Source organism: Hermetia illucens, chromosome 1, assembly GCF_905115235.1.
Source record: "Hermetia illucens chromosome 1, iHerIll2.2.curated.20191125, whole genome shotgun sequence".
Taxonomy (NCBI): Eukaryota; Metazoa; Arthropoda; class Insecta; order Diptera; family Stratiomyidae; genus Hermetia; species Hermetia illucens.
In genome coordinates this window covers 120890730-120915857 of record NC_051849.1, presented here as the reverse complement: position 1 = coordinate 120915857, position 25128 = coordinate 120890730, and the positions used below count along the sequence as shown (strand labels likewise).

General features: G+C 44.4%; 1 protein-coding gene across 2 annotated transcripts in view; it reads right to left on the bottom strand.

The window, feature by feature from the left end:
* The window catches only part of LOC119646374 (BMP-binding endothelial regulator protein), a 442299-nt gene that overhangs the window by 69247 nt on the left and 347924 nt on the right, over window positions 1-25128 (bottom strand). The window contains exon 8 of one of the 2 annotated variants that reach the window (XM_038046812.1): window positions 21642-21983. The exons of the other annotated variant lie outside the window; for it this stretch is intronic. Coding sequence (XP_037902740.1) covers window positions 21883-21983 — 101 coding nt within the window. The 3' untranslated portion in view covers window positions 21642-21882. Of the gene's footprint in view, window positions 1-21641; window positions 21984-25128 lie in introns of those variants that run through there. 2 annotated transcript variants of the gene reach the window in all.

The following is a 25128-nucleotide window of genomic DNA, read 5'->3' as shown; positions in this document are numbered from 1 at the left end:
CCTGGTGACTGGTGGAATTGGTGTCACATTCAGGGCACGCTGCAAAGTGTTAGCATGCCGCTCTTGCTGGGTAAATAACCCCTGTATTATTTTCAACAAGAGCATAGGGCACGTGATCTACGGAGATGATCGGCCTCTGAATCGCCCTGTCACGATTTTATAGGCGCTACCCCACAGAATTATGTCCGCTTCCAAACAGAGCTCCTTGAAACATTCCTCCTCCGCTTCCTTATAGGCATGCTCCTTGTGCCCTTGATCGATCCTACCTACCGCTCTCTGAGCCGTTCGTCTGGCTCTGCGGCAAATCGACCGAAGACTGGCTAGTTCACTATTCCACCAATAATTGGGTCTTCTAGTGGAGAATAAGCATCTCCTAGGCATCGACGCGTCACATGCCTTAGAGATGCTTCGTGTAACATGGGGCGCTCTATCCGTGGAAATGCCTGCTTTGCTAGGCAGCTCTAGCCACACTTCCATGAAGGTTTGCTCATCCATGGCTTTTGCAGACCATCCTGGTGTGCTTTGGGATTTCGTCTTCCGGCGTGCGAATATCCTGCCTTCTGGCTCCGTCCTTAGTTCGGCCTGGTGGTCGCTGTACGTGATGTCCTCGCTAACTTGCCAGAACATGCCACGTGCCAACGCACAGCCGGCAAAAGTCAGATCTACAATTGAACCAGTTCCCCCTTTCCGGTAAGTGTTCACATCGCCTCCGTTGGCCAGAACTACATCTAACTGGGCAAATGCTTCTAATAAGCACCGCCCCCTTGCGTTAGTCTCTTTGCTGCCCCACTCGATAGCCCACGCATTAAAGTCACCGGCTATCACCTTTTGACCTCGTCCTTTTGCGTCGTTCTTCAAACTCAGGAAGCGTGAGGCTCGGTGGAGCGTAGCAGCTGTATACGAATATACCGTTTATTTTCACCCACACAACGCTACTAGCCGCCTGACGCATACTATATTGTATGGTTTGACGACCGCACGCCCATATCACCGCTCCACCAGTCGAATCTGTGACCCATACACTACCGTCAAGATTCCCGTACAGTTCACTAATGATAGCAATCTCCATCGCGGATTCGTAAGTGGTCTGCCAAGCAAATCTTGTGCGACCCTGCAATGATTAAGGTTTATTTGTATTAACCTCATTTTTCCATTGCAGCTCACGCCTTACTAAATTCTGGGCATTAACCACTTCCGGCAATATGCCGGTTATCTATTCTCTCCTTTTCTTCGCACAAAATGCATTTGGGGTCTCTATTGCACTTCTTGGCAATATGTCCTTTTTCCCACATATTCGACATCGATCGGACCGATCGATGCCGCTAGTGCATGCCTTCGCGAAGTGTCCAAACATTAGCATTTGAAGCACCTTTTTAAAGAGATTTGTTTCCTTAGTCGGCAAACAACCCATCCAATCCGAACCTTCTCCACGGCCAGCAACTTCTGCGCTGACTCCACTGGCAGTCGCATTGTAGCCGTTTGAATGCCGCCATAAGCTTTTCTTAAGCTCACGATAGATTCTTCCCTGAGTTCCTCCAACTTGAATTGTTTCTTCAAGGCAGTGCAGGTCTCTTCTCTTGATGTTACCTTATCGAGATCCTTACACTGGATGTTTTTGGGAACGTACCGCGACATTTTCCCCAAGTGAGTTTAAAACTTGGTTACGAAAGCCGTCAGTTTTCCCCACGCTGGATTCTGGGTCTTCCGGATTTTGCTAACATTTCCGCCTAGGTCTTTTAGGTCGGGGACAGATTTCACTTTCTTCAGTATTCGCGCATACGTTAGATGTCCTTTGCTGGAGATTACAATTGCCTCCGGGCGAATTCCCATCTTTGGTTTGTTGTCTCTTTTCTTCTTCACGACCTTATTCCAACCACCGCTATTATTTTCTCTCGGTTTCACTTCGCTAGCCGACTTTCCTACTGTGGGCACTTTGGGCCCTTCTGAACTTTTAGTTCCGTTTGTTGAACTGGTCGAGTCTCCTTTCTTCCTTTTTGGTGCCTGTTGATTCACCGAAGCTTCGCCCTCTTTGTCTCGCACTCGCTTACTTGATCGAAGATCGGTGACCTTCTGCTTTGGTGTCACTTGGGTCGCCTGTGACACTGTTGCGGCTGGGATGTCCGGCTTTTCCTTAGGCTTTCTTATTTCTTCCTGTGACCTATTGTAAAGCACCCTGATCGCTCTCACCATGTTCTTAATGGCTTAGTGCACGTTATGCTTGTCCTTGATGAATACGGACAGCTCAACTATTTTAGTCCCAAGCTGCATAAAAGGTAGTTCTTCTGGCTCTAAGCTCTGTTCTCAGTGAGTCCTGGCCAGATTACTCCTTTTACTGATTCCTTCGCCTTTTTCAATTACTGAGTTCCCAGGGACTTTCTCTTTTGCCGGCTTTGGTATTGGAGCCGATCGTAAAATTGATGAGCTTCTCCTGAATGGAACTATTTGCTGCTGCTGGAGTACCTCTTGATCAAATCCGATGGGTGTCGAAATCGCCTTTTTTGGCCAGCTATCTCCTTTTAGCCCATCAATCTTCGCTTTGCAATTGGTGTTCTTGGCAGAGTTGTGCTTCATTTGAACACCTCCTTCTCTAAATCTAAAACACTTGTAGTATTAGATGCAACGGTGGGCAAGTTGTTCACCACCGAGGCACTGCGGTCGAGGAATATCGACGGCCGGGAGCCCGCCTGCTCACTCCCTAAAGTCGCCGGTACTGGGGTTCCGAGCCCCTGCACCGTAACTTTACTCCTTCTCAATTCGTCCATGTTAGTTTTATTTTCTGGGTATCCTTCCCATAGCCATTTTAGTCCACGCTCCAGAGATGAGCAAACACTAGCCCATGCACAGTCAGAAAAAAAAAGTGCATGAACACATATTTACACAATAGGTATGCCCCAATCCGGTACCTGGGGTCGCGCCTGATGGGAGATCTAGCCACTTCTCACAGGACTCCTCACAGGTCTGTCTGTCTGTCTTGTTTTTTTTTCATCGTTGGAAGGTGGAAAGTTTCAAAACCTACTGCTGGCTCCTGCCATACAATTATGTGAGACTTCTACTCACTAAAACCACCTCCTTCTTCTTCCACTCTCCCACTCCCACTCCCCACGGGACTGCTATAAGCATTGCATCGTGGGGCTGGATCAGTTCTTAAATGCGGTCTATTATTGTTCGCTCTTTTTCTTGCTTTCTTCGCAGTTCTTCATACCTTAGCTGTTGATGAATCCTTTTCAGCTCAATTACCACTTGATTCCAAGCCTCCGTTGATTCCAACATAAACTCTGCTATATTTCCAGGTGTCTGTCTGTCTGCGATCGCCTCCAGCCTAGTTCAGTGTGCTGTAAACCTTCGGCACTCAAATACAACATGCTCCGCATTCTCAGCCACGTTACCACATCTTGGACAGCATGGTGACTCGTCGTGTCCAAATCGATATAGATAAACCCGATAACCCCCATGTCCACTTAAAAACTGTGTTATCTCGTAGCTTAGTTCCCCGTGATTGCTTTTCATCCATCTTCGAATGTGTGGAATGATACGGTAGGTCCAACGGCCAGTTTGTGCCTCGTTCTATCTCTTTTGCCATTTTGCGATGGATTCCCGCCGTGCTAGTTGCCGTCGAAGTACAACAGAGACGCCGACCTTCATCCGCCAAAATGTCTATGTGGATTGTCCCTGCCAGTACATATGCTGCTTCTCCTGATGTCGTTCGATAAGCATTGCATACCGGGAGTGCTCTTAGTCGATACGCCATTCCTAGTTTTCCGCAGTTTGATTTGTTTTCCAGAACGGTTGCCCAAACTGGAGCTGCGTAGAGTAGCACGGAACTAACTACCCTTGAAATAAGACGACGTCGACTTTGTCTTGGTCCACCAATGTTCGGTAGTATCCTCGAGATCGTTACAGCGATGGAAGATGCTTTAGTTGCAGCGCACTCAATGTGTTTTTTAAAGTTGAGTCTTTTGTCAATCATTACTCCCAAATATTTAAGCGACTCTTGGGAGTAAATTGTTTTTTCGTCAACTTTAATTTTCACGGTCGTGTCTTTCCTTCTTTTGCTGTGATAGACCGGACTTTTTCAACCAGGAATTGATCTCTCATATCGCTTCATTTGCATAGATTTCGATCTCGTCTAAGCGTTTTACCACTATTGTTACCCCGATATCGTCCGCAAAGCCAATAGTTGTCACGTCGTTAGGAAGGCGTAGCGTCAGCACTCCATTGTACATAATTAACCACAGGAAGGGACCTAAGACAGATCCGTTTGGTACGCCGCACGTCATTGGGAATAATTTCTCTCCAACGTGCGAGTCGCAATATAATCTTCTTCAAGAAGAAATGCAACAACGATGCGTACAATGTACTTTGGAACCTTTAGTTTGGTTAGAGCCTCTACGATTTTCGTCCACTTTGCAGTGTTGAAAGCATTTTTTACACCGAGGGTCACCACCGCGCAGCATCTGTCATCCTGTATTGCAGCGCGAGCCAGGCCAGTCACCATGTTGATTGCATCGATGGTTGATCTCCCCTTACGAAACCCGAATTGCTTGTCGGATAAATTAAATGATGATTTCTTTAACGGACCCATTCTCAGAAACTACCCAACCGAAAAATCTAAAAAAGTCATGAAACTACCTCTATACGGTGCGCAAGCCTCAAAATACTCTCCATATCGATATCTATTCAAATTAAGTTAATAATAGTATATTGTCATATTTTTGGGAAAATTGAGTAAAACCTCCTTTAAATTTATCTCAGAGTTATAAAAGTTGGTAATAGTATAAAATATAATATGAAGCATATTATCCCGAAGTTTGATCAAAGTCATACCATTAGTAACAAAGTTATAGTAGCTCAAAATTGTCTTTACCGTGTAAATGTACAACCCGAAGTACTAAATCTGACATGCTAAATGCATATTCTTAACTGGGCTACGTACAAATGTGATAGTTTTACACTCAAATATCCTCACACAAGAAGCAAATAAAACGTTTCATTCCTGAAGCGCCCAGCTTCTGGTTTCCCGACTTGTTTCCTCGTTCCAATCAATCGGGTGAGTTTTTCGGGGTCACCACTTTAACTGCTTCTTGTCACATATAATTTTATGCTTCTTTATTGGAGAAATATGTTGTACTCAGAATAATCCTTTTTACAATATATAAAACACATAAACAGTCGGATTAAATTCGGTTGCAAAAAGGCTATAACTGCGGATTCGTAGATGCTCTCTGCTGTTGTCAGTTTTTAATTAATTATTCAATTATTTAATACTATGTCAAAATACTTCTCTTTTTAATCGGCCTCGTGGCGAGTTCGAATATGCCACGGAGAACACCGGTGATGACATCTATCAATCGAATTAACAATATTCGAAATAAATTTTGCTGGTGACTTTAGTTCATCCATCGTTTTCGTTCGTCTTGGGCTTCGTAACGCTGGTCGTGTTTCTCACATTCGCTGTACGCTTTCCTCCTTCTGAGCTGTTGGTGCTGGATTTCAGAATGTCCTCTCTGCGTTTTTTCCTCTTAGGCGTCTGTTGATTATTTGGAGGATTCCCCTCTTTTTCACGTACTCGTTTATTTCGCCGTTATTCGATGGTGGTACGATTAGGCGTCACTTGGGTCGCTTGCGACACTGTTGACACAGCGAGGTTCGGGGTATCCTTATTATTCTTTTCCTCCATCTGCGATATATAATAGAGCACTCTTATAGCCCTGTTTACGAGAGTTGACTAATGGCCAACGAGGTCTCGCTCTTGTGCTCCCTCCAACTTCCTTGAGGTTTCGTGAAGATGAAATCATGATGCGAATAGGATAGCGCAGCCAAGTAAAGGGTTACAAAATCCTCGATCATCATGATAATAAAAATCGATTGGTAATATATGTTAAGTCATTTTCGGGAAGCAGGCCCTTTTGTAATTTAATCGTGCCTACAAGTTAAAACAAGTCGGGAAACCAGGTTGACAGGCTTTGTTTATTTCTTCTGTAAGTATATTTAAGTGTAGAACTATTCCACTGTACGTAGCCCGTTATGTATTTGCATGTCTGACTAGCCACTTCAATGTGATATTGATATTTAGTTGCAGTAAATTTCCACAGGAGAGTCAACTTTGAGCTACTGTATCTTTGTTAGTAATAACATCATTTTGATCAAACTAGGGGATAATATGCTTCATATTATATTTTATACTAATTACCAACTTTTATAACTCTGGAATAAACTTAAGGGGGGTTTTACCCAATTTCCCCAAAATTATGGTAATATACTATTATTAACTTAGTTTGAATAGATATCGATATGGAGAGTATTTTGAGGCCTGGGCACTATATACAGGCAGTTTCATGAATTTTTTCAGATTTTTCGGTTGGGCAGTTTCTGAGAATGGGTTCTTTAAGGAAATCATCACTTTCCACCCCTCCCACTCCCCGCCTTTTTAACAAATCTCAAAAGCACTATTTGAGACCTTTCATTTCATACCTCACATGACTACATTCGATGAAATAAATTTTTACACCCCCCTTTTACATGTATGGGGACCCCCCCTAAATTCAACCTAGAAGGATATCATTGGCTGCGGGTCCACAGTCCGCACCTTCTCACAAAATTTCGTGTCAATCGGTATAGCCGTTTCTGAGAAAAGTGCCTGTGACAGACAGATAGACAGACAGGCGGACGGACCTGTGAGGAGTGACCAGATCTCCCATCAGGCGCGACCCCAGCTGGCGGATTGGGGCATACCTATTGATGTGTAAATATGTGTTCATCCACTTTTCTTTTCTGACTGTGCAAAATGGCTATGGGAAGGACACCCAGAAAATAAAACTAACATGGACGAATTGAGAAGGAGTAAAGTTACGGTGCAGGGGCTCGGAACCCCAGTACCGGCGACTTTAGGGAGTGAGCAGGCGGGCTCCCGGCCGTCGATATCTCTCGACCGCAGTGCCTCGGTGGTGGACAACTTGGCCACCGTTGCATCTAATACTACAAGTGTTTTAGATTTAGAGAAGAAGGTGTTCAAACGAAACATAACTCTGCCAAGAACACCAATTTGCCTTTGCAAAAGAATGATGGGCTAAAAGGAGTTAGCTGGCTAAAAAAGGCGATTTCGACATCCATCAGATTTGATCAAGAGGTACTCCAGCAGCAGCAAATTGATCCATTCAGGAGAAGCTCATCAATTTTACGATCTCCTCCAATATCAAAGCCGGCAAAAGAGAAAGCTCATGGGAGCTCAGCAAATGAAAAAGGTGAAGAAGTCAGTAAAAGGAGTAATCTGGCCAGGACTCACTGAGAACAGAGCGCTGACCCAGAAGCTGTCCGAATTCATCAAGGAAAAACATAACGTGCACCAAGTCATTAAGAAGATGGTGAGAGCCATCCGGGTGCTTTACAATAGGTCACAGGAAGAAATAAGAAAGCCTAAGGAAATGCCGGACATGCCAGCCTCAACAGTGTCACAGGCGACCCAAGTGACACCAAAGCAGAAGGTCACCGATCTTCGATCAAGTAAGCGAGTGCGAGACAACGAGGACGAAGCTTTGGTGAATCAACAGGCACCAAAAAGGAAGAAAGGAGTCTCGACCAGCCCAACAAACGGAACTGAAAGTTCAGAAGGGCCCAAAGTGCCCAAAGTAGGAAAGTCGGCTAGCGAAGCGAAACCGAGAGAAAATAATAGCGGTGGTTGGATTAAGGTCGTGAAAAAGAAAAGAGACAACAAACGAAAGATGGGACTTCGCCCGGAGGCAATTGTAATCTCCAGCAAAGGACATCTAACGTATGCGCGAATACTGAAGAAAGTGAAATCTGTCCCCGACCTAAAAGACATAGGCGGAAATGTCAGCAAAATCCGGAGGACCCAGAAAGGGGATCTCATGATTGAACTGAAAAAATCCAGCGTGGGGAAAACTGACGGCTTTCGTAACCAAGTTTTAAACTCACTTGGGGAAAATGTCGCGGTTCGTTGCCAAAAGCATGAGATCTATATCCAGTGCAAGGATCTCGATGAGGTAACATCAAGAGAAAAGATCTGCACTGCCTTGAAAGAACAATTCAAGTTGGAGGAATTCAGGGAAGAATCTATTGTGAGCTTAAGAAAAGCTTATGGCGGTACTCAAACGGCTACAATGCGACTGCCAGTGGAGTCAGCGCAGAAGTTGCTGGCCGTGGGGAAGGTTCGGATTGGATGGGTTGTTTGCCGACTAAGGAAACAAATCTCTTTAAAAAGGTGCTTCAAATGCCTAATGTTTGGACACTTCGCGAAGGCATGCACTAGCGGCATCGATCGGTCCGATCGATGTCGAACGTGTGGGGAAAAGGACATATTGCCAAGAGTGTAATAGACACCCCAAATGCATTTTGTGCGAAGAAAAGGAGGGAATAGATAACCGGCATATTGCCGGAAGTGGTAAATGCCCAGAATTTAGGAAAGCGTTAACTGCAGTGAAAAAATGAGGTTAATAAAAATAAGCCTTAATCATTGCAGGGTCGCACAAGATTTGCTTGGCAGACCACTTACGATTCCGCGGTGGAGATTGCTATCCTTAGTGAACCGTACAGAAATTTTGACGGTAGTGTATGGGTCACAGATTCGACTGGTGGAGCGGCGATATGGGCGTGCGGTCGTCAAGCCCTACAATATAGCATGGGTCAGGCGGCTAGATAGGCGAATATAAACACTTATCGGAAAGGGGGAACTGGTTCAATTGTAGATCTGACTTTTGTCAGCCCTGCGTTAGCACGTGGCATGTCATGGCAAGTTAACGCATATGTTCACGGAGCTGTTCGAAACGTACACGTCGAAGGGTATCTTTCCTGCACCATGGAGGCGGCAGAAGCTGGTGCTGTTACCTAAGGCTGGCAAACCTCCGGCGGAGCCGTCCTCCTATAGACCCATAAGTCTTCTAGACACTATGGGGAAAATGTTGGAGCGGGTAATTTATAATAGATTACTTCCAGTCGTCGAGAGCCAAGGAGGCCTCTCAGATAGGCAGTATGGGTTCCGTAAAGCCAGATCAACCATTGATCCCATCAAAATGGTTACTGGCTTGGCAGAAAATGCAATTCACGGAAGGGGTTGTATCAGCTAATGTTGTGTGGTCGCCACCCCGGATGTGAGGAATGCATTCAACTCGGCCAATTGGAACCTTATACGAAAGTCTCTGGCGACGATTGGTGTTCCCACCTACCTCGCCGCTATTATAGATAGCTGTTTGCGTGAGCGAACACTCTGGTATAATACCAATGATGGACCCATGGACCCAAGGAGTACGTTGTCTCCGCGGGTGTCCCACAGGGCTCTGCACTGGCCCCACTACTGTGGAATATCATGTATAATGATGTGCTTAACCTTCCGGTTCCGGAGGAGGACACGGTGGTGGATTACGCCGATGATATAGCACTGGTTGTGGTCGCAAAACATTTCGAGGATGCTGAGTTGTACTCAAGCGAAGTAATCAGTGTTATTAAGGCTTGGTTAGGGAGTGCTGGACTGGCACTCGCGGAGGAAAAGACGGAAGCTGGTCCTCATCACTAAGCGCCGCAAAAGAAATTACGTCTGCATGAGAATCGGGAATCGTATCATCACTTCCAAACCGGCCATCAAATACTTGGGGGTGATGATAGACGGAAAACTCAATTTTAAGCAGCACATAGAGCATACTTGCAAAAAAGCATCCACCACGAGTATGGCTCTCGAAGGATGATGCCGAACGTAGGAGGACCGCGGCATACTTCCAGGCTGCTCATAGCCAGGGTGGTGAGTTCTATCATGCTGTATGCAGTCCCAGTTTGGGAAAAGCACTGCAGGTTTTAGGAAATACACATAAATTGAGTACGGTTTATTCTGGTGGTGTAGTGGGTACAAATCTCTCACTCTGGCATGCCCAGGCGAGAGCCTTTTGAAGATTTCCACCTCTTTAAAAAAAAAAAAAAAAAAAAGACACAGAGATGGACAGACAGACATTGAACCGATTTTAATAAGGTTTTGTTTTGCAAACAAAACCTTAATGAAACAATATTAATGTAGGCCATGGTCGCGTAAAATGCGCATATAACACGAGGTTTGTATGCACTTTTACACACGATTACATAATCGTGTATGCAACCGAAAGTGCAACAAACCAAATTAAATAATGTTCAGACCGACCATGGTCAACAGCTGCTTATGTTCTTATTTACGAAAGGTCAGTGCAAGTTTTTGTTATGTAATTACTTGCACTGGCTTCCGGACGCAAAATTGCTGGCGGAATAGGTGAAGTGATGCGTTGATTCGATCAATTGTGTGAAGTGTAGTTCACTTCCCACTTCTCTCGGCCGTTCAACGAGAGAAGTGGGAAGTGACTTGGATTTGTGGAGCCGAGGAAGTGCAGATAAGGGATAGGGTTAAAAGTTTTTCATTTTACAGGACACAAGGGAACACCAGCCTGCAGAACATAGAGAGCTACCCGCCTTATCCAAACAACTCCTAAATATAAGGCGAACCTGCTAGAAAGCAAAGTAGGAATTCTGGAGCGGAAGAGGAGCAGTCTAATCCTTGAAACAAGTGGTCCGTCGAGCCGGATTCACCACTTAAGTTTATTAATTTCAGCTAAATACTTTAAAATAAAAACCTTTCCAGCTAATATCAATTTACAAGTGAATCCCAGCAGCTATAAGAAAAAAATATTGTGAGTTATTATGCGGTTGTGTGTTTTTCGTGCTCCTATTTGTGCGTTGTGAAATTGACTCTGTGACAGTCCATCATCATCATCAACGGCGCAACAACTGTATCCGGTCTAGGCCTGCCTTAATAAGGAACTCCAGACATCCCGGTTTTGCGCCGAGGTCCACCAATTCGAAATCCCTAAAAGCTGTCTGGCGTCCTGACCTACGCCATCGCTCCATCTAAGGCAGTGTCTGCCTCGTATTCTTTTTCTACCATAGATATTGCCCTTATAGACTTTTCGGGTGGGATCATTCTCATCCATACGGATTAAGTAACCCGCCCACCGTAACCTATGGAGCCGGATTTTATCCCACAACAGGACGGTCATGGTGTCGCTCATAGATTTCGTCATTGTGTAGGCTACGGAATCGTCCATCCTCACGTAGGGGGCCACAAATTCTTCGGAGGATTCTTCTCTCGAACGCGCCCAAGAGTTCGCAATTTTTCTTGCTAAGAACCCAAGTTTCCGAGGAATACATGAGGACTGGCAAGATCATAGTCTTGTACAGTAACAGCTTTGACACTATGGTGAGACGTTTCGAGCGAAACAGTCTTTGTAAGCTGAAATAAGCTCTGTTGGCTGACAACAACCGTGCGCGGATTTCATCATTGTAGCTGTTATCGGTTGTGAGTTTCGACCCTAGATAGGAGAAATTGTCAACGGTCTCAAAGTTGTATTCTCCTACCCTGACAGTCCATAGTCGCACATATTTGCGGCAAATTGTTCTTGAGTATGCCCTAATAGCGAAGGATACTCCTTCTGAGGCGCATGCTCAAGCTTTCTTGTTTTGTTCATCCCTATAGGTTTGAAATTGTGTCTGTGGTAGCGCGTGCAAAACGAAGGAAGCTCCTTGTGTAACGTGTACGCAGGCATTCGCGTAATTTATAATTTTCAGTGTCTCGTGAACACACAGTCGCGCATATTTGCGGCAAATTATACTTGCGTATGCAAACAAGCATTCTTGTTTTGTTGGTCCTTATAGGTTTAAAATTGGGTCTGTGGCAGTGCGTGCAAAATGAAGGAAGCACGTTCGCAGGCAATCGCGCATTTCATACGTTTTAGCATCACACAGAATACAGTTCTAAGTGTAGTGAAACTGTGTCTGCAACAGCGTGTTCAAAACGAAGGAAGCTCCTTCTGTAGCACGTGCGCAGCCTTCGCGCATTTGTTAGATTTTGTGGCTCATGAGAGCCGTGTCTTCAGATTTCTGTCCGTTATTATAGGTTCCGTTCCTTAGAACATATAAGGAAACACCGACCAGTTAAATCTACCAAAAGGTAGGAAGTGCCAAGTTCCGAATAAAAGGGACAAAGACCAGTGCAGAAATACCTCACTTAGACATTTTATTAGGGCCTAGACAAAATAAATGCTAACACTAATGGAAGTCCAAGAACTTATGGATGCCCAACAAGAAAGGGTATTCGAAATCGAAGAAATCCGAGAGTCTTTATGCAAACTAAGGCAGGAGAAGCGAACTTCAGAGAGCCTCGATTCCGCCTGGAAGCAGATCCAGAAGATCTATTTGTGGAGGATCATCAAAGGCTTACATCGTTAAATCCATCAGAGGATTTAGTCTAATTTCGCGAAGATAAAGTAGGCATTATGCAAGAAGTTCACACAAAAACCAAGGACTTCATCAACAAGGTGCATGCCCGGCTCATTCCCGAGGATGAAGAAGGTGAGCCTATTGCAAGTGTTGATGAAGGAGCGACTGGACAAGCACCCCAAATTCCATCTGTGGAGTTCGACAGAGGGCCCCGCAGTCGTCAATATGTCACAGAAGATAAAGGTCAGTGTAGTGGGGCGATTCCACGGCTTGGAGAGAACAAGTGTAGGTCGACGGCCAGACTAGGACTATTAAACATTAATGGGGCCCAGGACGTACCACCAGCAGGTGGTACCAGCCGAAGCCGAAGTACAGTATCTTTGGAGGAGCTCGAGGAGCACGCTATCCCAGGGATCACGATTACCCGGCGTGGAATAGCAAGATTCATTCTTCCAACTATGCTAACGGCCCTGCACAGGTACACCTAGACGATGTACCCTCCTGGAGTCGAGGATACAGACCTAGACCCTGTCCATCAACTCCAGATATCCCAAGTTACAGTGGCGATATTAGTCAGTACAAGCCATTTAAAAGCCTTTTCAACTCGGTGTACGATGATTTCGAAATCGGCTATGCGGAACGCATGATGATGCTTCAAAGCAAGCTGAACGGTGATGCCAAATGGGTAATCGACCATTTGAAGGTTTACGGAGAGAATTATGCTCAGGCATGGAACCTTTTGGTATAGCGGTATAGCAATCGTCGGGCGCTAATAGAGAAGGAAATCCAAGCATTAATTGATCTTCCGCAAGTAAGCCAGAAAGACTCCAGGACGTTTGGCAAGGCTCTGGATACAATACGCTCTGTGGTCCCAAATCTGCCAAAAGCAGGTTTCAAGGCGGACGAAGGCGTTCCATTTATTCCCTTTATCATAACAAGGAAAATGGACGTGGCGACACGTAGAGACTTCGACCAGTCGTTACAGAACCCTAAGTTAGCAATCACTCTTGATGAGATAGATCAGTTTTTGGAAAATAGGTACGTAGCTACACCTCCTGGCTGGGATGGCTTATTATATCCCGTATCTGAGCGTAATAGCAGGAGGCCACCACCACAAAACTACTGAATGTATTTAATGCTTCCAGTCCAACATCGAATGGGGTTAGCTTGAACGAAATAATTCACCCCGGCCGACACTACCGAACAAAATCTTCGACATTCTCACAAAAATCATAAGTCGCCAGAAGCCGATGGAATTACAGCCGAATTGGTTAAATATGGGGGCGACCAGTTACACCAAGTGGTTCATCAACTTGTGCTCAAGGTATGGGACAGCGAATCAATGCCTGACAATTGGCAACGAGGTATTATCTGTATCATACATTAAAAGGGAGATATCACACAGTGAAGCAATTATATTATTATAGAGGTATCACGTTGCTGAGTACCATCTATAAGATATTCTCCGGATACGGCCGGATAGCCCCATACAACTAGAACATCATTGGCCCATATCAAAGAGGGTTCACCCCAGGCAAATCAGCAACAGATCAGATTTTCTCTCTGCGGCAAGCGATGGAAAAACTGTTGGAATATGGACAGTTGCACCATCTGTTCATCGACTTTAAAACCGCCTATGATAGCACAGCCAGGGTAAAAGTGTACACGGCCATGAGAGAATTCGGTATCCCGACGAAATTAATGAGACTGACTAGACTGACCCTGACCAATGTGCGAGGCCAGATAAAAGCAGCAGGATCACTCTCAAGACCATTCGACATCAACAACGGTCTACGACAAGGGGATGCGCTATCATGCGTCCTCTTTAACCTGGCCCTCGAGAAAGTGATCCGTGATGCTGAAATAAATGCAAGAGGTACGATCCTCTTCAAGTTCACCCAACTACTGGCTTATACTGACGATACCGAAGTCATGGGAAGAACCACCCGAGACGTACAAACTGCCTTCATCCAGATCGAGCAGCCGGCACGAGATTTTGGGCTGCACATCAATGAAGGCAAGACAAAATATATGGTGGCAACGTCAGCACCGAAGATGAATCAACCAACAACATCAAACCGCACTGGTCAAACACGAAGAAGAATAAGGATAGGAGAATACAACTTGGAGACCGTTGACAATTTCTCCTATCTAGGGTCGAAAATCACAACCGATAACAGCTACGATGATGAAATCCGCGCACGGTTGTTGTCAGCCAACAGAGCTTATTTCAGCTTACAAAAACTGTTCCGCTCGAAACGTTTCACCATAGGGTCAAAGCTCTTACTGTACAAGACTATGATCTTGCCAGCCCTCATGTATTCCTCGGAAACTTGGGTTCTTAGCAAGAAAAATTGCGAACTCTTGGCCGCGTTCGGGAGAAGAATCCTCCGAAGAATTTTTAGCCCCCTACGTGAGGATGGACGATTCTGTAGCCTACACAATGACGAAATTTATGAGCGATACCATGACCGTCCGGTTGTGGATAAAATCCGGCTCAATAGGTTATGGTGGGCGGGTCACTTAATCCGTATGGATGAAGATGATCCCACCCGGAAAGTCTATAAAGGCAATATCTATGGTAGAAAAAGAAGACGAGGCAGGCCCTGCCTAAGATGGAACGATGGCGTAGATCAGGACCCCAGACAGCTTTTAGGGATATCGAATTAGTGGACCTCGGCGCAAAATCGGGATGTCCGGAGTTCCTTATTAAGGCAGGCCTAGACCGGATACCGATTGTTGCGCCGTTGATGATGATGATTCTCAGAAGGATACGCAGGTTTGAATATGTATATTCTAGCGACATCACTAAGATGTTCCGACAGAGATAAAGCTAACCCTGAGGATCCATTCGGAGAATATTTCCTGAAAACTGTTACTTATGGCCTATACTGCGCACCCTGGCTAGCGATTCGCACCCTCCATCAAATAGCAGATTATCATGGCCCCGGCGAGTAGGTGTGCTGGATGATCAAGGATGCATTCTATATGGATGACCTGTTGTACGGGGCATCCAACGACAAAAAAAGCTCAGCCTACTATCCGCAAAATTTCAGAGAGATTAGCTAAGAGAAAGCTACTGTTAACGAAATGGGCGTCCAAAAGTAAAGACGTCCTGCAACAGATTGACGAAAGTCACCAAACTGATTCATATGTCGAACTGGAGAAGGAGGAAATGGGACATATAAGGCTCAGTGATGTGTCGAGTGATGGCTACACTGCGGTTATTTATACTAGAAGGAAGGTTGGAGTAGGTTATAGCCTACGGTTAATGGCCGCCCGAAGACGCATCACTCCTCTTAAAACAAAAGCGAACCAGGGGTCTAGGGCCTGTACGATCCCAAAGCTTGCATTGGAGAGTATAGTGCTCCTTACGGAATTGTACAGAGATGTTCAGGACAGTTTAGGGGGTGCTCCCGGTAGGTTTGCAGCTACCGGACGCCGAGTAGGCCTTTGCAGATTCAGCGAAGAGTCGTGGCCATACAAAAGCATATTTCTCCGGCAGAAATTCCTCTCATTAAATCCAAACTTATTTCGACGGATTGTATTTCTAAGGGGATGTATCCGCAAAAGCTCATTTCTCACGATCTGTGGTTCAGCGGGCCGCCGTTCTTGTAGAAGGTACTCCCTCTCACGAAATTTGGTAATAAAGGGCCAGAGACGTTTGTTCATTTGGCGGAATTCGGTACAGGGTCCGCGTCTTCCTTGGATTTTGTGCTTCGCTTCTCGACTTTACCTCGGCTGGTGAACACCGTTGCAAAATGCCTCCGATGGAGGAACGGGAAGACAGGACCTTATTCAGTTCAGGTATTACAGCGGACGGAGTACGCAGCGATTCGATATAAGCAGTACCAACACTTCGGGAAACAAATGGAGAGGATTCGGAAAGGTGTAGCAATAGAAAAGCATCATTGACTGTCAACGCTGAACCCATTCATAGACGAGACTTCCGGGATTTTTCGCGTGGAAGGAAGGCTGGAACATGCGCTCATATCCTTTGAGCAGACACATCCGATAATTCTAGGGAAGTCGCATTTGGTTGACCTGATAATTAATCAAATCCACGGAGCCAATCAGCATTGCGGGACAGGTCTTACCATGTCTATTATGCGGGAAAGATATTATATTTCCGCCTTACAGCAGGTAAAGAAGTGGATCAGAATGCGAGGAGAAGCCGCAATCCCGAGGATGGCGGACCTCCTTTCTGAGCGAATCAGAGTAGTAGAACTAGGATTAGTTCAGGTACGACCTTAAGTATACTATCGCGACTTTAATGAATATCACACGAGACCAGGACTTCATGACGCAGCAATTGGAGAAATTCAACTGACTAATGGAGCAGCAAGGCAAAACAATGCTGAAACAAGAGATTTCAGAATTTTCCATGGGGATAAAACACTGATAAGGGGGATCAGCGCTAAACACGACCAACTGCGCAGCATTCGTCCCACAAGGGAGCTGGCTGAGTATGTGAGTCGTATTCATACATGCTGCCAGAGTTAGATGAGCCGGACCAAATATTTAATGCACATATAGCGGCAACATGGCTACAAAATGAGTTAGTCACCATAGAATATCTGCTCCCTCTTACATACAAAAAGAAGTTCAGACATGTAGCAATTGTTGCCGCGCCCGATGTGAAGAAGCATTCCTGGGATCTTGGAGTTGCCGTGCTATTTTGAGTCCTCTTCGTGGGGCCAGAACAGGAGAAATATTTCTTTGAGGAGGATGCTACTGAAATCCTTGCTCGTTTATATGAGGCGAAGCTGGTTCGTACCGGGCCGTCATGCATCCAAGTGATTGTACGGGGAAATAAGAAGTTGCAAGACTGGTGCTCAATGAAGCAATGGGATAACGAAACATATATCGGTCATGGGATGGAAAATTTAGGAGTGATTTTCAAGGGGCGAACGGGCAGGATACCGATCACCTGCAACGACACCCAACTAAAGATCCGGTTTCCTGTCACGTTCGTGGAATTAGATTACTGCACCTTGGATGCAGTTTTTTTTAAAGTTAAAGAAACTTTCCGGGCAATCACGGTTAACTGGACTAAGGTGTATGAGACCGCAACACCACGGTTTGATCCTCCGCACCCCAGCTTCAAGCTGCCAAGAGCTGAAACCTAAGCCATTGAGGAGCTAAAGCGGCGACTGGAGGGGGCGATTAGCCGAGGAGTTCAGTTGGAGGAGTATATTCCGCACGGTTGCGCCGGGGTTAGAGTGCTATTAGGTGCCGCCCTGGTGGGGATACTGGCATAGGCAATAAGGAAAAAGACCGAGGGAACGGATAGTCCTCCTACCTTTATTAGCCACCTATCGTTAGAAGACAGGCAACCTGGGAGTTGCGACGACTAGGATAGATGACGCCACACCGCGGACCTGTTCGTCCGTATAGGGAGTGGCCGGAATTAATCTCTCTCTCTCGCGAAAAGGGAGAATCATGAACATACTTTAACACTAATTAACACTCACTCAAAGTACTAAACCTCTTTTAAGTAAAATGCGGATCATGCCGTTCGCACCCTAGCCCTCTCCAATCGCCATTATCACGATTTTTCTTCAAATTTTTCGGTTGTATGGGCTCTGAAAACGAAACCACTTTTCTATTCGTCTTAGTAAGTTTTTAATGCAAGCTGAGGATTGGTGTGGAACTTAAAATGGGAGTGTCATTTGCAAACTTTGAAGTTATCAGATTTGGATCAGTTGGTGGATCCAGGAGAAGGACACTCAACGCAGTGTCAGGCCTCCTTCTTGGGTGCTGTATTTGCGAGATGTGAAGCTTTTGTATTTCACCCTGAATTTGTCCTTCAGAGAGCCCGAAATTCCATGAAACTGAAACAGCTTCTTATCCCATGCCCAGCTGACGTCTGCTGATCTTAGACGCGATTCGCATTGAACCGGTTTCTTCAACTTTTTTGGAGCTGCAGGGAAATCTGTTGATCCAGTAGACAATAGACCTGGTAAGTAACTTTGTAACTTGTGTTCCCGTTGATCCTTAAGGGCATCATGTAGAGATGAGCAACTCATGACTCAGTCGACTCAATTGTGTTACTCAGCCCATTAATATAAGTGAGTCGACTCAGCACATTGAACCGCCTGAAAGAAGAAGAAGAAATCGATGGCATTGAACTTGATGCGACAGCACACAGTGAGCACACTACACATCTGAACCAGCGAGACGCGAGTCAACTCAGTTGGTGAAACGATATCGAGTTGCATCTTGATGCATCGGGGTATGTACTGTGTCCATAGTGAATACATTTCTGTTTTGCAAATGCAGCCGATATGAGTATTGTACGCATGTATGTACGTTGGTATGTTTACATGGCCATCTTGTACCGTGCACGCTGAAACGATCATTTTAAGGCTTTGTGTAAAAACAATTATAAGGTGGAATGTGGTATATTGTATTCATACCACATTTCACCTTATAATTGTTTTTACACGAACATATTTCAATACGAAATGAAGTGCATAACTTAAATATTTATGGTTTCCAAATCTAATATTATATATGAGCGACATTTTAGCAAGTCGAAAACGTAAGTACGACTACAACCTCAAATTAATTCAATTTTTCATAAGTTTGTCACGTTTTAGGTAAGAAGATGAGATAATAGATACACATGTAGCAATGTAAGTTATGGAGTCTCGAATGAAACAACTTGAATTTCACAATTGAATCTATTTAAGGTTTTTCTTTAAACAAAACTTTATTAGAATCGAGTCAATGTCCGATTGTCCGTCACACCTGATTTATTCGGAAACGACTAAACCGATTGTCACGAATGTTGGTCGGAGCGTGTGGTCTGTGGATACCTTTATATACAGCAAGCAGCGCTATTTTGTGTTAAGCTTAAGGGGGGCTCCCCATACATGCGAAAGGAGGGTGAAAAATTCTTTTCACCTCTGGGGTATTAAACGCAAGGGTTCAATTAGTACTTTCCAAAACTGTCCCACATTTGTTCTCGGGAGAAACGTAGCGGGGTGAGAATTCAAAATATAACCCTCAAACAGTGCTGTTTCACACAAAAAATTAAAAAGTTCATCGGAAGCTCCTTCATTTTGGGAGGTGAATTTAATGCAAAAAATGAATTTTGGGGATCTAAGTTAACAACATCCAAGGGCAGAACATTACTGGAAGAGAGAAGAGCACAAAAGTGCAATTTCCACTCCGTCGGTAAACCCATATGCTGGCCGAATTAAGGTGGTCATCCCGTGTCAAGGTCGTTTTATTTCGCCTTGTTTAGAAATTTTTTGTGATGAACTGGATAGATGCCTTGGGCATTCGTAGTAATTTTCATAGCCCCAAAACATCGTTCGTTATTGAAATACAGAGCAACTTATACACCCACCTCGAAGAAAGGTATTTTCTGCTACAACGCTAGAGGGCGCTGTGATCTTCTTAAAGAAAAAATGTAAACGGCATTTTAACGTGTGGAATTAACCACAGTCTGCAAACTACCATTATTGAAAAATATTGAAAGCAACATTTTTGGTGCTTGTTAAATTTTTTTTTGTAAATTTTGGTGGTTTTTCAAGGTTTCTTTAATGAATAAAAAAAACTACAGCATGAATCGCAATTATCCTAGTTTGCGGACCGAAGAAATATGTTCTGAATAAGTCCTGAAAATTTCAAAGAATTTCGTTCGATAGATTTTGGGCTATGGTGGCAACAGATTTACAACAGAGAATACGATTTTTGACCATAAAATCTTAACTGACTGTTAGTCTGCTATACCTAGTCCATAAACCCCAGGTTTGTTCAAGAAATACCTGTAAAGCCTTGGCTTCAATTCTTATAATTTTAGCGAAGTTATTCGAACGTCATTTGGAACGATAAATACGAACTTTATTACTGCGGTCGACATAAACCTGGCATGTGACACTTTACTTGTTTAACACTATAATTTCTGAACGACTGCGAATATCAAAAAATCACCTTACGCATATAATCAATTGATGACCCCCTTAAGTAATAAAAACAACCGATGTCGTTGATTTCTTCATAACTAGAGAGATTTCGGACGAATACACCCATATTGTCAATAATGAAAACATAATGCCCAATCACTCGACTGTTATAATGCAAAATTGCATCCAAGGATTCGCTAATGAAAGTATCAGAAGCGGCTTGGAAAAGCACTCCAGCTCATCATCATCATCACCGGCGCAACAACCGGTATCCGGTCTAGGCCGGTCTTAATAAGGAACTCCAGACATTTTGCGCTGAGATGCACCAATTTGATATCCCTAAAAGCTGTCTGGCATCCTGACTTACGACATCGGTCCATCCGCCTTCTTTTCTACCATAGACATTGCCCTTATATACTTTCCGAGCTGGATCATCCTCATCCATACGGATTCCGCTGTAGAAGACTATGATCTTGCCAGCCCTCATGTATTCCTCGGAAACTTGGGTTCTTGGCAAGAAGAATTGCGAACTCTTGGCCGCGTTCGAAAGAAGAATCCTCCGAAGAATTTTTAGCCCCCTACATGAGGATAGGCGATTCCATAGCCTACACAATGACGAAATCTACCATGACCGTCCCGTTGTGGATAAAATCCGGCTCAATAGGTTACGATGGGCGGGGCATTTAATCCGTATGGATGAGGATGATCCAGCTCGGAAAGTCTATAAGGACAATATCTATGGTAGAAAAAGAAGACCAGGCAGACCCTTCCTAAGATGGAGCGATGGCGTAGGTCAGGACGCCAGACAGCTTTTAGGGATATCGAATTAGTGGACCTCGGCGCAAAACCGGGATGTCTGGAGTTCCTTATCAAGGCAGGCCTAAACCGAATACCGGTTGTTATCCGCCAAACACTGCCAGTAATTCTAAGATCAATGGCTGCCGAAGAAATAAACGCTTGCCTCAAATTATCGAATCTATGGCGCTATGTGAAGAAACTTCAACTGCCTACAAACATGAGAGTTGCATTGCTTAATGATACGTCTCTTGAAGATTTCTCTGAGCAATTGCTGACTATCAGTAATGGTCGAGTACCGACAAATCGAGCGGATTGATTTCATTTCCTCAGAATTTCTGTAGCTTTATCTCATCGAAAGACGAACTTACCAACAAAGTATTTCCAAACATCATTACTAACTACAAAAATACTGTAACTATCCAATTGAACTTTTAAACTCCTTGCCTGGCTTATCACCGCTCCCGATGATCCCAACCGTTATGTCGTTTGAGTTTAAAAGAATTCAATTTCCGATCCGTCTTGCATTCATCATAACCATTAACAAATCACAAGGCCAATCCTTGAAAGTTGTGTGGTTAATCAATGTTCAATTATATGTGGCATGTTCAAGGGTCGGAAGACCATCTGGGTTCTTTGTTCTTGCGCCTGATAATAAAACAAAAAATGTTGTATATCACTACTTAACTGAAGAGTGCAGTCTATTAAAGAATCATTGAAATACTTGATTAATAAAAAAATTAACTTAATATCAAAAATCTGCTTATTTTTTGCCTCTAAGGCGTAACAAAGTTCGAAGGGTCCGCTAGTAACGAATAAAAATAAATTTTTACTGGGAAAAAAACGCTTCAATTCGAAATATCAAAGTTAGCCAAGTGTTCGGTGAGCAATTCAGTCTGATATCAAAATATTCAATGGGACCGGCCTACTACGCTAGTAGTTCAAAAGCGGCCAGAAAAGTGTGCCCGCCACATGCGAGGATAAGAAACTTATTCCCGAATCTGCTAAAGATCGTAAAAATTATTTGACCTGAAAAAAGAAAATAGAAAGGTTATAAGTGCCCGTGTATTGAATCATTTAATGCAATGCATTAAATTACAAGAAAAAATTGATTCTAAATGCTAAACAAGACAAATACATGAAATATAAGTTGCCTAATACTTTTGGACAATGAGCATGCGGTAATAGGCAATTTTGATTTATTTAGGATGAACATAATATGTCCGGATAACTCAGTGGTTAGAGCGTTGGGCTGTCGTACGGAGGGACGTGGTTCAAATTTCACTGGTGGCAGTGGCATTTATATCGTGACTTGCCGTCGAACACCAGTCGACTCAGCTGTGAATGAGTACCTGAGTCAAATCAGGGTATAATAATCTCAGACGAGCGCAATGCTGACCACATTGCCTCCTACAGTGTACTGTAGTATACCGTTACGGTCTTGAATGAAGTGCTCTAACACACTTCAAGGCCCTGTGCCAACGATTATTATTATTATAATATTGAAGTTTTAAAATATGTACATCCGATACGAGTACGAGAGTGGAGTGAAGTGTTCCCGGCCTGATTAAGAAAAGTCTGATTTATTGCTGGTATCATATAATCGGCGGTACCAATCCACTTTTCGACCTGGGACCTATACTATCCTTTATAGGTCCCAGGTCGAAAAGTGGATTGGTACCCACGATGGAACATAAAACCGGGGAAATGCCTGTTGAACCAACACCAACAGCTCTACAAAACCAAACTCTATCTCCACCTCCAGACTCGGACCTACTATCTCGTTGACATGGTGCTCCGAGCTCGAATTACGACACCATCCACAATCCCCTCTGACAATCAAAACCCGCCGCAACACCTATAAGAGGGAAATAGATGCCGCAATAACCGCACTCAACAGAGATCCTGGAGATGAAGCATCAACAAATGATCTTCACAACCACCACCGAAGTACGTTATCATTGGTACGTCCACAAAGATACTTGGCCCCAGCCGCAAAAAAGTCGAAACGGCTGGTTTGACGATGAATGTAAACTAGCTACGAACTGCATACCGAGTAATGTTGCATTCTCAAAGAACGCGGGCACGTGCAGGGAGTTATCATGAACTCCGTCGAGCGGAGAAGCGACTTCACAGACGAAAAAGGAAGCCTCGGAAAACCAACAAGTCTGTGAACTAGAAAAGTACAGGGAGCAACCGCACCAGGCGCGCATGCTTTACCAAACAGTCAACAGGATGAAGCCTTATGCCCCCGATGCTCATCCTGCCGAGATAAAGAGAAAAATCTGATTTCCGACAGAGTGGGCATATTGAAGCGTTGAGTACTTTAATGATCTACTGAACAACCAGAACATCGGCGAGTTGGAGGTCTCGCCAACTGAAGACGACGGACAAATACTGCCACCACCAAGTATAGGAGAAACAGTCAGTGCAATTCATCGGTTTAAAAATCATAAATCGCCAGGAACCGATGGAATTACAGCCGAATTGATTAAATATGGAGACGACCAGTTACACCAAGTGGTTCATCAACTTATACTCAAGGTCTGGGACAGTGAATCAATGCCTGGCAACGAGGCATTATCTGTCTTATACATAAAAAGGGAGATATCACAGAGTGCAACAATTATAGAGGTATCACGTTGCTGAGTACCATCTATAAGATATTCTCCGCTATCTTGCTAGGCCGGATAGCCCCAGACGCCCAGAACATCATTAGTTCATACCAAAGAGGCTTCACTCCAGGCCAATTAGCAACAGGTCAGATTTTCTCTCTGCGGCATGGAAAAACAGTTGGAATCTGGATATCAATTGCACCATCTATTCATCGACTTTAAAGCCGCCTATGTTAGCATAGCCAGGGTAAAACTATACACGGCCATGGGAGAATTCGGTATCCCGACGAAATTAATAAGACTGACTAGACTGACCCTGACCAATGTGCGAGGCCAGATAAAAGCAGCAGGGTCACTCTCCAGACCATTCGACATCAACAATGGTCTACGACAAGGGGATACCCTGTCATGCGTCCTCTTTAACCTGGCCCTCGAGAAAGTGATCCGTGATGCTGAGGTAAATGCAAGAGGTACGATCCTCTTCAAGTTCACCCAACTACTGGCTTATGCTGACGATACCGAAATCATGGGAAGAACCACCCGAGACGTACAAACTGCCTTCATCCAGATCGAGCAGGAGGCGCGAGATCTTGGGCAAGACAAAATATATGGTGGCAACGTCAGCACCGAAAACCAACAAACCAACAACATCAAACCGCATTGGTCAAACGGGAAGAATAAAGATAGGAGCATACATCTTTGAGACCGTTGATAATTTCTCCTATCTAGGGTCGAAAATCACAATCGATAACAGCTACAATGATGAAATCCGCGCACGGTTGTTAGCAGCCAACAGAGTCTATTTCAGCTTACAACAACTGTTCCGATCGAAACGTCTCACCATAGGGTCAAAGCTCTTACTGTACAAGACAATATTCTTGCCAGTCCTCATGTATTCCTCGGAGACGTGGGTTGTTAGCAAGAAGAATTGCGAAGAATTTTTGGCCGCTACATGAGGATGGACGATTCCGTAGCCTACATAACGACGAAATCTATGAGCAATACCATGACCGTCAGGTTGTGGATAAAATCCGGCTCAAGAGGTTACGGTGGGCGGGTTACTTAATCCGTATGGAAAGTCTATAAAGGCAATATCTGTGGTAGAAAAGACGAGGCAGACCCTGCCTAAGATGGAGCGATGGCGTAAGTCAGGACGCCAGACAGCTTTTAGAGGATATCGAATTAGTGGATCTCGGCGCAAAACCGGGATGTCTTGAGTTCCTTATTAAGGCAGACCTAGACCGGATACCGGTTGTTGCGCCGTTGAGGATGATGATGATTATATAATTCCATGCCTGACTAGCTTGTATAACAAGTTTCAGCTCGATTAGCTGCTGTTATATGTTTGGGAGCTTACTGAAGCAGACGCATGCACCATGTTCCATTCGTACATAGCTAAGAAAACAAAATATTCCGTCATATTTTGTCAAACTCGGAGATACACATATGTATATACATGAATATTAACGACATATTGGGTTCATTCTACATAAACAAACATTACCGATTGCCGAGGCATACATATATATACATACATCTAAATTGATTTAGTGCAAGTT